The 17695-nt window shown below is 31.4% G+C and overlaps 4 protein-coding genes across 4 annotated transcripts; 1 reads left to right on the top strand and 3 right to left on the bottom strand.

The window, feature by feature from the left end:
• Positions 1 to 7218: 7218 nt before the first annotated feature.
• LOC133703565 (MYB-like transcription factor ETC1) lies at positions 7219 to 8217 on the top strand. The gene is made up of 3 exons (XM_062128164.1): positions 7219 to 7374; positions 7590 to 7674; positions 7760 to 8217. The coding sequence occupies exons 1-3, from the start codon at positions 7323 to 7325 to the stop codon at positions 7845 to 7847; spliced, it is 225 nt and encodes a 74-aa protein (XP_061984148.1). The 5' UTR covers positions 7219 to 7322; the 3' UTR covers positions 7848 to 8217.
• A 2550-nt stretch (positions 8218 to 10767) lies between these two features.
• Positions 10768 to 11729, bottom strand: LOC133703886 (major allergen Pru ar 1-like). Its single transcript, XM_062128610.1, has 2 exons — positions 11459 to 11729; positions 10768 to 11340 (listed from the first exon to the last, which is right to left on the bottom strand). The coding sequence occupies exons 1-2, from the start codon at positions 11640 to 11642 to the stop codon at positions 11045 to 11047; spliced, it is 480 nt and encodes a 159-aa protein (XP_061984594.1). The 5' UTR covers positions 11643 to 11729; the 3' UTR covers positions 10768 to 11044.
• Positions 11730 to 13422: 1693 nt separating this feature from the next.
• LOC133703979 (major allergen Pru ar 1-like) lies at positions 13423 to 14259 on the bottom strand. The gene is made up of 2 exons (XM_062128738.1): positions 14051 to 14259; positions 13423 to 13937 (listed from the first exon to the last, which is right to left on the bottom strand). The coding sequence occupies exons 1-2, from the start codon at positions 14232 to 14234 to the stop codon at positions 13642 to 13644; spliced, it is 480 nt and encodes a 159-aa protein (XP_061984722.1). The 5' UTR covers positions 14235 to 14259; the 3' UTR covers positions 13423 to 13641.
• Positions 14260 to 16051: 1792 nt separating this feature from the next.
• Positions 16052 to 17149, bottom strand: LOC133702606 (major allergen Pru ar 1-like). The gene is made up of 2 exons (XM_062126915.1): positions 16714 to 17149; positions 16052 to 16599 (listed from the first exon to the last, which is right to left on the bottom strand). The coding sequence occupies exons 1-2, from the start codon at positions 16895 to 16897 to the stop codon at positions 16304 to 16306; spliced, it is 480 nt and encodes a 159-aa protein (XP_061982899.1). The 5' UTR covers positions 16898 to 17149; the 3' UTR covers positions 16052 to 16303.
• Between the last annotated feature and the right edge of the window lie 546 nt (positions 17150 to 17695).

Genomic DNA, 17695 nt, shown 5'->3' with positions numbered 1-17695 from the left:
TATTGATTTCTATTCATGCTCCTACGATGATTTATCTTAATGTTATAAAAATCCAAAATTGTGTTGGACTTTTAGTTGGACCTTATAGAGGATCTACACATATTCTTTTCATCTACAAAAAATCCTACTTGGATCCCTGTTTTTCCCTTAACTGGAGTTTGAACTGTCCAGAAAACCAGATAGAATCCTGCAATTATAATATAGTAATTTAGTCCCAGTTATATATTTGATAAATTTCGAGTCTTGAATGCAAACCATCTACAAAAAGAGGGGATCGTCCTCCAGAATGGAAATCAAGGGAGCTGGATCTCCGAGAATCCTAAGGTCGAATTCTAGGTCAGAGTTTGTTTGTGTGTGATGATGATAAAGAGAGAATCTCACCAACATAAAAACAGAGCTGTGGCGGAAAGCCATATTTCCATTTTCTCACTTGTCTCAAGATCAGGTACTTTTTTTCTCAGATTAAAATCGTTACTTTTGTTCTAAGGTTCATTTGGGCTATAATGTTTTCATCTTATGCTTTAACATCTATAATGTTTATGATACTGTATTTTATTTACCTGATTGATGTAAGAACAGTTTAAATCAAATACCAAGAAGAGTTTATTATTTCTCTTGTTATTGAATGAAGAATACATGTAAATATATATAGTACTGGATCAACAATTCTGCCTATAATATTACTCCTGTAACTAGGAAAAAATTAGTGTTGTTGCTATAATCATTTTATCCTACAATATACATTAATACTATAATTAGGAAAGAATCATAAAAAATCCTGCAGAGGAGGAAAGAATCATAATATTTCAACTAGAACTTCGTCTTTATTGAATCACTCAAGTTTTTTTGTGGCCTATCATCTAGTGGTTAAAATTGCATGGACTGTTAGAAACAGTTGATGGGGTATTTTGTTGCCAGGAATTTGGAAATCTCAGTCCTTGGAATACGGTTTTGCATTAGGTATGCATTCGTGCAAATGAATTGTTAAATACTTGGCAAAGGGACAAAAAAAGACTTGTAGATTGTAAGCCAGTGTAGGCTTTGAAAGAAATCCATTAATCAGGAGGTTTAATCATTTACCAATTTCTATATAAAACTTGACAAGAAAAGATCTTTTTTCCCACTAGAAGATTCGTTGTTCCAGGCATGGGGCTCAAAATTTGCAGAAATTGCAAAGCATTGTTTTCTGCTGACAGAAATGGATGTGTGCTATTTCTATTGAAATCCAAACTTTATCTGGATTATGTGTGACCTTAGCCATGAGTTCCTCTTTGAAAGCATGAGTAAAGTAACACTAAGCAATAGAATAGGTCGATGGTCACAGCACATTCATCTCGGATCTATCAAGGTTGGAGATGGTTATGCCATTATGTCAAATGCTGAAGTATGTTCCTTCTAGTTATCATTCGGAATGCACATTGACATGGTCATCAAGCGAACTCTCATTTTGGATATAGGGGAGTGGCCATTGTCTACATCTTACTGTTTGCATTTATTTATCACTTCGGTAAAAATATTGGTGAATTCATGTCACTGGGGAGCTAAATGGACTAGTTTCTTTTACTTTATTGCAGCAGGGAGTGTCTCCTTTTATTTAAAAGAATATGGCATATTTGCTACTACCCTGCAGCTGCTGACAACCAAGATAATGTCTGAACTTCACATTTCTGACTCGCTATCCTTTTGGTATGTCCTCCTCTCCCTATCATTCATTTTTGCTGGTGCATGAAAACCAATGGCAGGCCCTTATCATGGAGCACATGTATGCCATCCTCTTAAATTCAATCCATGCATTACTACTGCCATTGTTTTGATCTCAGCCAGAAAGGGAAAAAAATTATCAGCTAAAAGAACAATAACAGTCACTTTTGCCATGACAGCATAGATAATTTGACCTTAATCAGGAAACCCATTTATCAAAGTCAAGGATAAAACGAGCATGCGGTATATCCTCTAAGGAATCAGCTGAAGTAAATGCTAAGGATTCAGGTGCGGGGAGCAGGGAATATGAGCGTGCTTCATCCCTCGTATCCATTAGCTGAAGCATATTGATATTGCAGGAGGAAGTTATGCAACAACAAACAAAGAAAAAACACATAAATTTTAATAAGCAAAAGAGACTCCAAATATGAATCAAGTTTACGAGTTTTATTTTCTCTAGAAATAATAATTTTTAAAAGTTACTTTATAAAGGGTTAAATAAATCAAAAATTTTATTTTAACTCGAAAACAAAATAAAAATTCAAAATTATAAAGAAAAGAAGCATAAAACCTAAAATAACAAAGAAAATCATAAAAATTTTCAAAATCAGAACTTTGAGGCAAGATTTTCAAAATCTAAAGATCCGACAAGTAGCGTTTCCATAAAATCTATAGGAAAATAGTCTTTGAAAACTACTATAAAAATCTAAACGTAGTCCAACGGTTAAATCAAAAGTTATAGTTTTTTTTAGTCATTATTCTAATTTAGCACGACCTCCTCTTGAACCTCTACTTATCCCACTAGATTATAAATATATTTACTAAATCATTTATATAATTTGTTAGAAACAAATCCTTATTTAATTATAACATACCCACACCTAACTATTCAAAATCATTCATTATCTCAAACCCAGGTAGATCACAAATTATATGGTTTCAGGAGCGGAGAGCATGAAATGTGAGCGTGCTTGCATCCAGTGTTAATGGTAGGAAAAGCCTAACAACCATCAAGGGTCTTAAGATAAAAACTTGGTTATAATAAGACCAAGAGTTCTTCTGGAATTGTGTCATGGTCCAGGAAATCCTTTGCTGCTATTGTCTGTAATATCACAATCTTCCCTTTTCTTGTTTCATTTTTTACATGCAAAGGGAAGAAAGGCAGATCCTCATATTCATGGCTTTTAAGCAACCGCGACAGCCGCGCGGAATATGAGCGTGCTTGCATCCACCGTGAAATGGTGGGAAAAGCCCAACAACCATTCAGGGTTTGAAGAATGAACATAGCTATAATAAGACCAAAAGTCCTGCTGCACCATGGCCCAGGAGCTCCTTTGCTGTTATTGTCTGTTATATCACACTCTTCCCTTTTCTTGTTCCATTTTTTAATATCGAAGACAAGAAAAACAGATAATCAGATTCATGGTTTTTAACAATATATTTAGAATTTCTCGAATTGAATTCAACTTCGATATTTTAATAAAATTTCATGTTTAAAAACTTTCTAAGTGTAAAGAATTGAATTTCAAATGAAATTTAATTTAATCTCTGAAAATTAATACTACAAAAGTAAGCTAGAGGGCAACCTTTCTAATTTATAGTTTCCCTTTTATTTAAAATTTCAAAGTGAAGATATTAAATATTAAAATTATTTTAAAAAAATATTCATTTACTCTTTTTTATATATATATTTGATGAAAATAATAAAGATAATATAGAGATCTCCATGCATGTGATTCTGCCATTGCTGATACAATAAAGTTTTAATAAAAGATTGTATGGACTCTTTGACATTACCATCCCTCAAGCATTACATACTGCTGTTGACCTCATAAGTTCTAGTTTAAATTTGTTGCTAATCTTAACACTTTTTTTTCTTTATTAGATTCCATCCTTAAGACATTAGCCTTCGTGAAAGGGAACTGTTTTTTCCCTTATTTCCATGCGATGATTATGTATATCAGTGCAATTTTGTGTTTGGTTCTACTGTTCTAGTACCATAGAAGTCTGTAACTTAGGTTGAGTTAATGATCTGAATAACTAGATTAAGTTTGGCTCATAAGCCTGTAAATTCTATCAAATTATGCTTGAGCTTATTGAAAATCTTAGTGCTATGAACGTATCATCTTTACAAATTGAGATGTGATTTCAGTTCGCAGCTTGTTTTCTAAGTATAAAAATGGAGACGGGGCGCCTGGTCCGTGCTGAAAATGATGCGTCGAGCAACTAACTAGCAAGATTGATTTCTTCGTCGTTGATGGCCTACAACAAACTTTCAAGGTTGTGATGAGAAGCTAGGTTAATAATTAATTATCGAGAGGAGAAAATAGTCAATGTGAAAGTAGGAGTGAAGGATAAAAGGGGTTTATTATTTGTATTAAAATCTTCAAAAACTGACAATGGAATAAATTTTAAAATACTTAATTTTATTTATTTATATTCTCGATTGTTATAACATAAGAAAAACTAGAAAATCCTAAAATAATAAATAAAAAAAAACTAGAAAAGCTTATGAAAAATAAACTAAAAAAATATATCTATTTTTCTAAAAACCTGAACATCAAGTTCAGTTTTCAATTAAAAATTATCATCTATTAAAAATACTTTTTAAGTGTGAGTTATTCTATTATGGGTTCCTAATATATTTATATATGCCACCCTATTATAGATTCATAACACATCAGTTATTATTGTTCTGTAATACACAACAAAGCAATAATCATCAAGTATAATGGAACTCTAATATTAATTGACGTAGATGAGAGTATATGATAAAAGTGTTTATTACATATTAAAATACTAAAATATCAAAAACACCATAATATAATATAAAAAGACTCTTAAAATATTTAATTTTATTTATTTATATCTTCACTTTCCACAATTTTATTACAACCTTTTATATATATAAAAAAACTAAGTTTCTAAAATACTGAATAAAAAATATAAACTAAAAAAGGTATTTCCTTAGAATAAAAAAAAACTAGAAAAATATAATAAATAAATAAAGTAAAATTAACTAAGAAAAACAATTATTTTCCTAAAAAATATCATTATATGTGCCTCGTTCATCTTCTCTTCCAACACTTACGATGAAAAAACCATTCGCAATTTGTGGCTACATTTTTGTTTCATTGATTGGTGCGGGATACGAGTAAGAATTTATAAGATTTTAGCAGAATTCCAGGCTAAAGTTTAGTTGCTTTCGGTGATTTCAATAAAGTCATGTAGAAAGTGATCAAGCGTGCTTCAATTGCCTCTTTATTCAATTATTTATCCACTGTTGTCAGGTAAGAGTAATATGATGTTTAGATTTATACTTAGATTTGTGATTTAACAATAAACATTATATTATATTAATAATAATAATAATAAAGGTTATCTTCAATAATGATGGAACTGTGATTTTCAAAAACAGTCTTGATTCTATATTATCTTTTAAATTGACTAAGTTTAATTACTTATAAGTTTTTCATGACTGGTATTGGTTTAATTATATGATGTGAAAGTATTATAGTTTGATCTATCAACATCAAATCAAGATTTTAAACATGTTGGATCAGCTTCTTCAAACCTGATGTCCTTTCTCTTTTTTTTTTTTTTTGGTAACCCGAGGTGTCCGGACCAACTTACACGCACCACAACTAATCCCCGGACACACTGAACACCCTGCAAGCCCAGTAGACATGTAAGACACCGCGGAGGTAACAAGCGTGCACGCTAGGGCTCGAACCCAAGTAACAGAGGCAAGGAAACCTTACCTCTACCACTGGGCTAGAAAGCTTGGTGCATGATGTCCTTTCTTTTACTTATATTTATTGTTTTTTTCCTTTTTTTGTCTGTTTTCTGTTTTTATGATTTTTTATTTCTACTTCAATGTTTTTTTTTATCTTACTTTTGCGTGCCTTCCATCAGCCCCTTTAATATATCAATTATTTCCATAATAATAATAATAATAATAATAATATGCTCAGAAAGTTGATTTCTGAAAAATTTTAATCCTGATTGGACTATTAAATTTGAATAAATAATAAAAATAATTCGTTAATGGTAAATCTATAGTCTTCGCGATGTTGACATGACAGCGGTTTTGCTGTTAGCTTCATAGGACCATATCTCGTATCAATGTGCAGTAAAGTTAGATTTTCCTTCTTAAGGAAATAAAAACAAGGCTGAAACTGAAAACTTATTCTCATGTCTTGTACTGTTTGTTTTTATATTTGAAACTAGTTTAATTAAAAAAATATTAAATTGATTTTTTTAATATTTTTTGTTATAATTTTGATGTGATAATATTAATATTAAAAAATTTTAAGAAATATTTTTATATTAAAAAAAAATTAAAACACAGTAACACAGAAACTTATTAGCTGGTGATTTCAGTAATCAAAAGAAAGTAAAAAACTGGCTGTTCTTTTATCTTCCCAATCCTGAAGCCTGGAAGTTTCAGCATGACACTAATGATTTGAAGTATAAGTAAAGTATCCATGGCGTGACCTTCCACTAGCTGCCATGAAGAAGTCTCGAAATGATGCTCACATGTCTACAGCTGGTTTCTTAATTTATAGCGACCCAGGATCTATCCATTTCCTTCAAATGATACGGGAAACGACAGAAGTATTTCCAAGGATATTTACGAAAGAACATGTCCTTATCTTTACAGGGCTTGTACAAGATTGATGCAATTGATAGGTTGTGGGCTGATATTATCTTTTTTTAGTAAAATATTTAGATGATGCAAGGGTGTTTTTTTACCAATAGCTTGGATTATAGTTTTATATAATTAAATAAATTGATTTTATTTGAATTATATAGCTAAAAAAAAGACAACGAAATGATCGCGATAAAAAAAAAACTTTATCTAAAAGCAAAACAATAAGTCATTTATCTAATTGTGATTAATAAATTTATTTATTAAAATTAATTTGCAATATAAATTGACACATATATAAAATTTATTGAAAAAATCAAAATGAAAAAAAATCAATATTATGCCATGTTGTATATATTAAAAATATCATAAAAAAATACTATGTCATGTTGTGCATATAAAAATGAGACCATACGTTGTGAGCTTGGTAAACCAGGCCAAGCATCTAGGCCACCAAAAAACAGCCCGTGCATGGGCCTGCAAGTCCAAACACCCACGCATGACCTATATTTTTTTAATATAATAGGCCAAACAACACGTTGTCAACCCCTAATCTTTGATAAAAAAAAAAATTGATGCATCATTTATAATTTCCTAGATGAAACAACAGTGGCTGTAAAACAAGATTCTTGTTTTGTCACTGAAAAACATATTTTTAACCTTTTTTTTAAGCAAAAACATTTAGGAAATACTCTTGGAACCTTATAAAACCAATCTATTACCTCACAAAAAAAACCCCTAAAACCTATGATCAACTCGAAATGTAGCGCACAACAACCAGTCATCGCATCTTGAGCACCATCCATTCTTTGTTTTGTATTGTTTTCTTTTTAAAAAAAAATAAATAAATAAAAGAAAACGTGCCATCCTTTGCTATTAATATATCGGTACTCTAATCCCTTTAATACTATCCCAGAAGCTTTACTTCTATTGTTTCTTCACTAAATTCCTATTGGCAACGTCGTTCCCTATGGCTGACTCTGAACATTCTTCTTCTGATGAAACTTTTGTGTACTCGAGAGGTACTGTACTGTTGCCACTCACTTTGTGGTCTCTTCTTCCTTACCTACACAGCTTGTTGGTAAAAATATTAACGGTATTTTGTCCCTTCTAAGTTTTGTTACCTTTTGCTGCTTATACTTGAAATGTTTGTTCAAGACAAGGGTGGGTGTTTCTTTGTTGGACTATTTGTTCAAAACTATATTTGGGTTTATTGATTTTGGGATGTTTTGTTCAGAGGAAACAAGTAAGGAATCAAAGCTTGCATTCTCTGAGGATGAGGAGACACTTATAATTAGGATGTTTAATCTAGTTGGAGAGAGGTTTGTCTGTTGCCCTTTTGTTTCTCTATTTCAATGAGCCTTCAGATTCAAAATATCTAACCTCAAGTTTTAATAATTTGATCAGGTGGTCTTTGATTGCTGGAAGGATTCCTGGAAGAACAGCTGAGGAAATAGAGAAGTACTGGAACACTAGATACTCTACAAGTGAATGAAGCTGTAAAAGCATGAGTTCTGCTTTCTTTACCTCTGCTAGAGCAAGTTCTGGGTCTGTCATTCATAAGCAGAAGATGATGGGCTAAGTTGAGTCTAGCTGTTCTGTAGCTATGCTGTGTTTCATGCAACTGTTGTCTTTGATTGCTGAAGGAACTGCAATCATTTAGTAGTTGCTATTAGATTAGTGTCCATTGTGAATATCACCAAGTTTCTATGCTTCCCTTTAATTTTTTTTTAACTGTTTCTATGTTTTTCTTGTGCATCGGTAAGTTTTGATGTACCATATCTTGTTACAAGAAGTGGCTTGATTCATTGGCCATTTCTTGATTTTCAGCTAAGACTTTACTCCTCCCCTGTTCTTGTTCAAAATCTCTAATGTTTAGGGTTTTTCTACTATTACGAATTTATCTTTCCATGAAAACGGAAGGTAACAGTAAAAAAGAAGTTGATAGATAATATGATGGCTTTTTTACCCGGATGTTCTTTTATAAAAGAGTTACTAAAAATAAGATAATAATCCTGATATATACAAATTTGATGAGTTATCCGAGATAATATTCTTTATTTAAGTTAAATATTGTAAGATATATATATATATATATATATATATATATATATATGACAAGTTATTAGGTTTATTATCTTTAAATTCAGTTAAGTATTGAGCTATCTTTTTTAACTCTGAAGAATCTTAGATTTCATGATTATTCTAACTTATAAGTTAGAGATATTTTACTTAATATAGATATTTATTTTAATAAGTCAAAAAAAAAATATTACTTACACTTTAACAACTTTTTATATATATATATATATATATATATAAAAGCCAGATGGGCTATTAAAAAAAATCAAGATCTCTCTCCACGACAAGGAGGTTCTCCTTTTTCTTCACTATTTATTGTATATCTATTTATTAGAATTTTTCTTTAAAATATTTTTATATTTTTTCTTAAACAGTATTTAATTAAGTATTAGAAAGTCTTTAAGTTTATAAAAAAAACATTTTGTAAGTATTATTCATTAGTCATTTTAACTAGGAAGAACGACTTAAAACATCATAAGAACTAGGAAATTAAACCAATATCCAAGATATTAAATTAGCTCTGAAGCGTATTAGGTAAATTTGAACCTCATTAGAATAATTATTAGAATCAGTTTGAAATTTGACTTAACTCAAGATTTAGGTAATGGGTTAATCAAGTCCATTTAAATTAATCTTAGAACAATATTATTTGAATTTTTGTTAATGAAAATAAAGTCATTTTAGATTAAAAAAAATTAAAATTAAAATTAATTTGAGTTGAGTTGATATGGTCAAATCTCACATTTAATCATAAAGATGGTTGATCTAACATGTCATCCGAATTTGGCATATTCACTGCCCTTTGATGGCGATGCTGATAACAATGGATTCTTTCAGTCCGATCGAGATTGAACAAACGAATATCAGAAGCCTAATGGGCTAATAGCACAATTTGCGTCTAAAGATCAGTCACTTTTTTTTTTTATTTCACGCAATTCAGCTAAGACTTTTTTATTTCACAACAAATTTTACGAGATAAAGTTTTAAATTATTGTTAAAAAAATAATGAGAGATGAAGGACTAAAATTGGCATAAAGAAAGCACCAAAGTCCATTTCCACATAAGGCACACAACTATAATTTGGAGCCTCAGGTTTAATCTTTTTTAATTTTTTTATACACTTTTATGGAAATAATTAATAATTTCTTAGAGAGGAGTGTATTCTCGTTGATTTTCCGGCCACGGCCTTCGGTGGTGTTGCTAGCTCCTTCCTTCCACTTATCAGGAACGATCACTTTAGCTAACTTCTTTTCACCTAATTAAACAAATTAAATCTCATAAATCAAACAAAATTAGAATAATTAATGACTGATTAAGTACATTGGGATGGGAGATTGAGTACAAACCCTCAGGGTTTGTTTGGCGGTGTGATTGCGGTTACTTTTCAAATAGTTTTTCGTGCCAAAATATATGTTAATAATATTTTTTTATTTTTTAAAAATTATTTTTAACATCAGTACATCAAAATGATTTGAAAACACTAAAAATATATTAATTTAAAGTTAATAAAAAAATAAAAAAATTTAAATTTTATTAAAAACGTTTTAAAACGCAGAAACAAACATGTCTGAGAGACTTACACCTCTCGCAAACCATTTTTGCTGTTTTTTCTCTGATTTGGGGATTATAAGATTCAAGTCGTTGCTTTGTATGCACAGAGTTTCTGGATTGGACGATTTAATTGACTAAAGTGTCCTTAGTGCGAAAGGGAATTTCCAGCTGCGGCAAGTAATGTATATTTTTTAAATACATATATTTTTATTTTTTAATAATTAAGACGTTCAAAGCCATCTTGAATTCAAACTAATAACCTGGAATTCAAACTAACACACACACATAACAAAAAGAATATAAACTTATCTAAAATAATTAGACATAATTTTTTAAATAAATATTTTTATTAAATTTAGTTTGATTCAACAAGTTAACTTGAGATAGTTGATTCTTATAAATAAAAAAAATTAAAAAAAAATTAAACCAACATGCATTTATAAAAAATCTGAATTGACATGCATGTGATCCAAATAATTTAGTTAAAATTTATTGATTTTGAAAAAATTAATGTTTCCAAAATAATAATATTTTTTTTAAAAAAAAAAATTTATCTCGTACCAATCAATTCCAATTATCACATGACTTGTTATAAATAAAATGATAGCCCATCCTTGTGGATGGATGAAAGATGCAGCCTACCTGCACCTAAGAAAGATTTTATGAAGCTTCATTATTCCTAGAAATTGGTATGCATATATATTATCATTTCGAGGGTTAAAAAAAAATAAGGAAAGAAGAGAAAAGTCTATAAACTCAAGTCATCTCTAAAAATATATATTAAAAAAAAAACTCGATCTCAAGTTGATTTTTATTATGTATATTGCAAACAATACAATAATGTTTACTCGCGAATAGAAATGGTACATTACAAATAGGCAAATGACCGCTTCAACAAACACTAATTAGTAATTGTGGATGCTCTCACGTACTTGGAGCTTTTCCCAAATAACAAAACACAAAGAAAAAACTATTGCCAAGCAAAAGCCACCATTTTTGATTGAAAAGAAGAAGAAACAAACACACCAAGGAGACCATAAAGCATAGGAATTCTCATATTTAGGCATCTGGATTGGCCAAGAAGTAGGCTTCAACAGCCTTGAACAAGCCTGCTGTCTTTTTGCCATACACATCCTTGATTTGATCTTTGTTGATCTCGGCATCACCCTTGATGTAGTATGTGCTGGTTCTCTTGCAAATGGATCCTCCCTCAGGAGTTGGGACGAACTTGTGCTCGTAAGTCACCTTTTCAACTGCATCCTTCCAAACATTGGCTTCAATCAAGCTGAAGCTGTAGGTCAAGTTCTCTTCGTCAATTGCCTCAATCTTCTGCTTGGCATAACTGAGATCTTTTCCTGCAAGTGCAAAATCAATTTGTTAATTCTTTCTGCGGTACATATAGCGAGTGTTATGCTGATTTCAATATAGTTAATTAATATAATTACAAGTAATTGCAACATATAATATACTAACCTTCAGCAAAAGTGATCTTCCTGACGGTTCCAGGCCCTCCATTTCCTTCAATTATCTCAGAGCTCTTAATGTGCTCTGGTAGAATTTTAGGCAAAAGGGTGTCAATTTCAAGGCAGTATGCCTTGAAAAGCTTGGCTGGGGCGACAGCAACAGCAAACTCATTTTCCAAAGTGATGACACCCATTTTAACGTAAGATTTTAAAAGACTGAGAGGGGGGGGGGGGGGGGAGATTTTGTTGATTTGGAAGATTTTTTTTTTTGGTGCTGAAATGAGAGGAGGAGAGGTAGTATTTATAGGATGAAATTGAAGGTTAGTGGCGTGAAAGGATCGCATACATGTATCAAAGAGTAGCCCTAAATTCTTCATGCACTGTTCATGGTCATTCATTGTTCTAAATAATAGATGCACTGGTCAAATAAAACACCTATGAAACCATATTAAATTGTTAATTGACTATGTTTATACACTCTATCATTTATTCAATAAAGAAAAGGGAAATCCCAGCATATCAATTTCAAGGAAAAATACTTCGAGAAAAGGGGATTTGAAAACTTAAAAGTCAAGCCTAATGTTTGTATTTAAGCAATATTTTTCCAATTTTATTAATCTTCTTTCACTCCCCATATCGAAAAAAAAATGATTATTGAGAGATTGAAGGAAAGTCACCAGAATATGATCACAATAAAGAATGGCCATGATCATTATCAATTGTTCAAATGAAGCGCCTATCAATGTCGATGGTATAATAAATTAATAATTTGACAAAAAAAATAAAATCTAGAAGGTATAATTTGGTAGGCTTCCAAATAATGTGTGTGTGTGTCTATATATATATATATATATATATAACTAAGAGTGCTATGTAAAACATTACAGAGCAAGATTCGTTTAACTATGAGCTCTTTTAATATTATAGTAATAATTATTTTTAAAATATTTTTATTTAGAAATATTAAAAAAAAATTGAAGTAAAGAAAAAAATTATTTTTTAAAGAATACTTTTAAAATACAAAAATAAATAAACTTTATATATTACTATAATGTAATGATGATTTTGTTTTTCAGAGTGTAAGCTAATGAAGTGTAAATTGAAAAACAAAATAGTTTTTTTATAAAGCTCAATTGATGACATTATTAAATTGAATGAGATAAGCGAGTTTGTTTTTTTGTTTTTTTATAGTGAAATTATTAATTTATTTTTAATTAAAATACTAATTGTAGGCAAGGAGTGTTTTTGACCTTTTCATTTTTTAAAATATTTTAAAACATAATTATTATTACAAAATCAAATGTAAAGAAAGAAACTCTAAAGAGGCTTAGTTTGGTCACTCCATAAAAGTTTGGAGTAGGAATAATAATAGAATGAATAGAACAGAGCCAGTCAAAATAAGATGCTCCATAATTATATTAAGGCTGTATTTAATACAAGGTTAAAAAATTGAAGGTGAAATGTTAAGGGGGTGAGCTTTAAAGGCATATAAATTATCAAAGGGTGAATTGTTAAAGATGTTTGATAATAATTGAAAAACTTACGTGTTATAATTGGAGCCGTATTAGTCTTTAGATTTATAAATAATATTAATTCTCACACTTTCAAACAAATTAATATTTTAAAATATAATAAAACATAAAACCATACAAATTCTTTAAACATAATTCTTTTTTTATGTGCATTTATATCTATTGATTGACCAATGAAGTGTTGGTTTAGCGGTTAAGGCATTGTTATATTCCTGTAAAGGTGAGAATACAAGTTCGATCCATAGAAAGTATATTTATTAAGAGAGATAGTCATGAACCTCGAACGGGACTAGTCCCATCCTTTAAAAGAGTATAAGAATATCCGAATAAAAAAAAACTATTGATTGGATTCTACAATTGTTCTTTGATGTATTATCATTTTAAAAAAAAAAGGGAAAGAGAAGAAAGTTCCATAAACTCAAGTCCTCTCGAAAAAAATATATAAGGAAATAAAAAGCTTTTTATTTTGTATATTGCAAACAATACAATAACTTAATAGAAATGCTTTCATACAAATGACCACAAAATCAAATACTATCAAGGCAGAAAAAATTTATCCAAAAAAAGAAGAAAAAGCATTTGCTACACTGCCAAGGCCAGAGAAAAAAAAGAAACAAACAAGCCACACCAAAAAGACTATCAAACATGGGAATTCTCATATTTAGGCATCTGGATTGGCCAAGAAGTAGGCTTCAACAGCCTTGAACAAGCCCGCTGTCTTTTTTCCATACACATCCTTGATTTGATCTTTGTTGAACTCAGCATCACCCTTGATGTAGTATGTGCTGGTTCTCTTGCAAATGGATCCTCCCTCAGGAGTTGGCACGAACTTGTGCTCATAAGTCACCTTTTCAACTGCATCCTTCCAAACATTGGCTTCAATCAAGCTGAAGCTGTAGGTCAAGTTCTCTTCGTCAATTGCCTCAATCTTTTGCTTGGCATAACTGAGTTCTTTGCCTGCAAGTGCAAAATTAATGTGTTATTCTTTCTGCGGTATATACAGTGAGTGGTATGTTGATTTCAATATAGTTAATTTAATTAAAAGTAATTGCAACATATAATATACTAACCTTCAGCAAAAGTGATCTTCCTGATGGTTCCAGGCCCTCCATTTCCTTCAACTATATCAGAGCTCTTAATGTGCTCTGGTAGAATTTTAGGCAAAAGAGTGTCGGTCTCAAGGCAGTATGCCTTGAAAAGCTTGGCTGGAGCGACAGCGACAGCAAACTCATTTTCCAAAGTGATAACACCCATTATAAACTTAAGATTTTAAAAGACTGAGAAGAGGGGAGAGATTTTATTGATTTGCAAGATGTTTTAATTTGTTGGTGCTGAAACAAGAGGAGGAGAGGTAGTATTTATAGCATGAAATTGAAGGCTATGTGGTGTGAAAGGATCACATATATGTGTCGATGACCAGTGCTAATTAGTTCTTCACATTCTGTTCAAGGACATTATCTGGTTTAAATCATTTATGTCCTAGTCAAATAAAGCACCTACGAAACCATATAAAATCCTTAATCGACAATTCTCCATCATTTATTCAATACTACAAAAAAAAAGGGTGAATTCTAGAACATCAATTTCATGGTAGTAGAAGTCATTACAAAAAGAAGTCTTACGTTGTCATTATTTCAAGTGCCTGGTCGGAAGGAGGCTGAAAAAAGAGGCAGCCCTTCATGCCGGGCGCAGCCCCATTAGGTGGTCTTTTAAAAATCAATAATACAATAATAATAAATAAAAAAGGGCAGGGGATACATAAGAAAAGTAACAAGTCAAAACCCTTATCCACAGATCTAATTATATGTTCGATGCTTATAGAGATGGGCTAACTTTTTTTCACCCTATATATATAAGCGTGAAACATTAATTTCTCACAACTTTTATTGTAAGTCAACGTGCCTGCTCTCACAGGGAACTTCTCCTAAACCTATTTCTAATTAATTACCTGAAAATTAAAATAAATGTTCGTAAAAAGACAATAATTAAAATTAAATAAAAAATTATTTTTATGTAATTTTTAAATAAAAAAAATCATCTCAACCCAATATCTTAAACTATTAGGTGAGATCTTTCCCTTCAAGTGAAAGCCTTTAGACTTGAAACTTGCACAAACTCACATTACCTCGTGCTTAATTTTTATCAAATAAATGAGGATTGTAAGATTCGAACTTGAGACCACTTGGTCATCAAGACTCTAATATCATGTCAAAAAATCATCTCAACCCAATAGCTTAAACTGTTAGGTGAGTTTCCATTATATGATTTATATTATTCTTTAACACACCCTCTTAAGTGAAAGCCATTTGGGCTTAAAACTTGCACATGCTCACATTACCTTGTACTTCATTTTTATCAAATAAATAGGGATGGTGAGATTTGAACTCATGACCACTAGGTTATAAAGACTCTGATATCATGTCAAAGAACCATATCAATTTAATAGCTTAAACTATTAAGTGAGGTCTTGGGATATAATTTATATTATTCTCTAACAACTACCCCCATGGAACTCATAATTATAATATAAACTCATTTATATAAAAAATATTTATATATATATATATATAGTTAAAATGTGCTTAACGAGCACCTTTTTTTATGAGTTTTTCTTTCATCTCTCAGCATGCAGGGATGAAAGCATGAAAAAAAGAAGTTTAGGATATAGAATTAGAATAACTAATGTCGGATTAAGTAGATCGGAATGGGAGGTTGAGAGATTCACACTTTTCGCAAATCCTTTTAGTGGGTTTCCCTTTAATTTGGGGATTTTTCCCTAAATCGTGATTCCTTGAGAAGCAGAGAGATTGGAGAGATGAGTCGTCGCTTTGTATATATAGAGTTTCTGGATTGGACATTTTAATTGACTGAAGTATATATCCTTATGGAATTTCCTGTTGCGGCAAGTAATGTATATTTTTGAAATATTCATGTTCTTAATTTTAATTAGGAATTTTTACTCTAATAATATGGAATTCAAACAAATACACACACACAGAGAAATGAAAAAAAAAAAACGCTTATATACACTGTTGATAATCAATCAATCGATGTTCATAATAATACAAAGATAAAAAAACTTAATCACAAGTTGGATTTTATTTTATATTGCAAACAATACAATAATGTTCACTCACGGATAGAAATGGTACAGTACAAGTAACCACACCAACAAGGAATACTGGATGCTCGACGTGCTAGAGTTTTTCCCTTATAACAAAAATAAATAAACAAAAAACTATTGTCACCCCAAAGCCACTCTCCTTTTGATTAAAAACAAGCAAGCAAACAAAAGAGACAATCAAGCATAGGAATTCTCGTATTTAGGCATCTGGATTGGCCAAGAAGTAGGCTTCAACAGCCTTGAACAAGCCTTCAGTCTTTTTGCCATACACATCCTTGATTTGGTCTTTGTTGATCTCAGCATCACCCTTGATGCAGTATGTGCTGGTTCTCTTGCAAATGGAACCTCCCTCAGGAGTCGGCACGAACTTGTGCTCGTAAGTCACCTTTTCAACTGCATCCTTCCAAACATTGGCTTCAATCAGGCTAAAGCTGTAGGTCAAGTTCTCTTCATCAATTGCCTCAATCTTCTGCTTGGCATAACTTAGTTCTTTGCCTGCAAGTGCAAAATCAATGTGTTACTTCTTTGTGCGGTATATACAGAGAGTGGTATGTTGATTTCAATATAGTTAATTTAAATAAAAGTAATTGCAACAAATAATATACTAACCTTCAGAAAAAGTGATCTTCCTGATGGTTCCTGGCCCTCCATTTCCTTCAATTATCTCGGAGCTCTTAATGTGATCTGGTAGAATTTTAGGCAAAAGGGTGTCAATTTCAAGGCAGTATGCCTTGAAAAGCTTGGCTGGGGCGACAGCGACGGCAAACTCATTTTCCAAAGTGACAACACCCATTATAACTTAGGATTTTAAAAGATCACAAAAAGATTGAAAGGGGGAGAGATTTTGTTGATTTGCAGGATCTTTTTTTGGTGCTGAAATAAGAGGAGGAGAGGTAGTATTTATTGGATGAAATTGAAGGCTATGTGGTGTGAAACGATCACATACATGTAAAGCCATTTTACATTAGTTGGCATAATTGATGGGATTTGAGTGGGAGATGAGTTGTAATTGGTGGAGTGTGAGTGGAGGATGAGTTGGTATAATTGGTGGAGTATGAGTGGAGGATGAGTTGTTAGGCATATATTCCTCCTAAATTTATGACCATTATACCCTCACTCTTGCCTATAAATAGGCAATGCATTCAAGCCTAAATGCACACCAAGATAGAGAAGAGAAGAGTAGAGTGAAGAGAGAGTAATCCCACAAAATTGTGAGGTATTTGTAAGAGAGTAAGTGAGGTGTTTTCTCCTAATAATAGAGAGATTCTTAGTTGTTCTCCTATTATTTGAGAGAGGTTGTAATTCCCACATTACTTAGTAAAATCCTTCTATACTTGCCTGTGGACGTAGCCCAATTGGGTGAACCACGTAAATTCTTGTGTGTCTCATTTCTCATTTTATCTTATTCCTTGCCTTTTGTCTTGTCGGGTTTGCATGCCAGTATCCTAACAGTGGTATCAGAGCCTTCTTGGTTGGTGTTGTTAATACACAAAAGTTATTCGTGTATACAGTTACTATTCACGTCTACGGCACTATTCACCTATACGGCACTATTCACCCATACGGTACTGTTCACATAAGTTACTGTTGG

This window comes from Populus nigra, chromosome 9 (genome assembly GCF_951802175.1).
Source record: "Populus nigra chromosome 9, ddPopNigr1.1, whole genome shotgun sequence".
In the NCBI taxonomy this organism is placed as follows: Eukaryota; Viridiplantae; Streptophyta; class Magnoliopsida; order Malpighiales; family Salicaceae; genus Populus; species Populus nigra.
The sequence above is the reverse complement of the archived record's forward strand: the minus strand, read 5'-3'. Positions and strand labels throughout refer to the sequence as shown.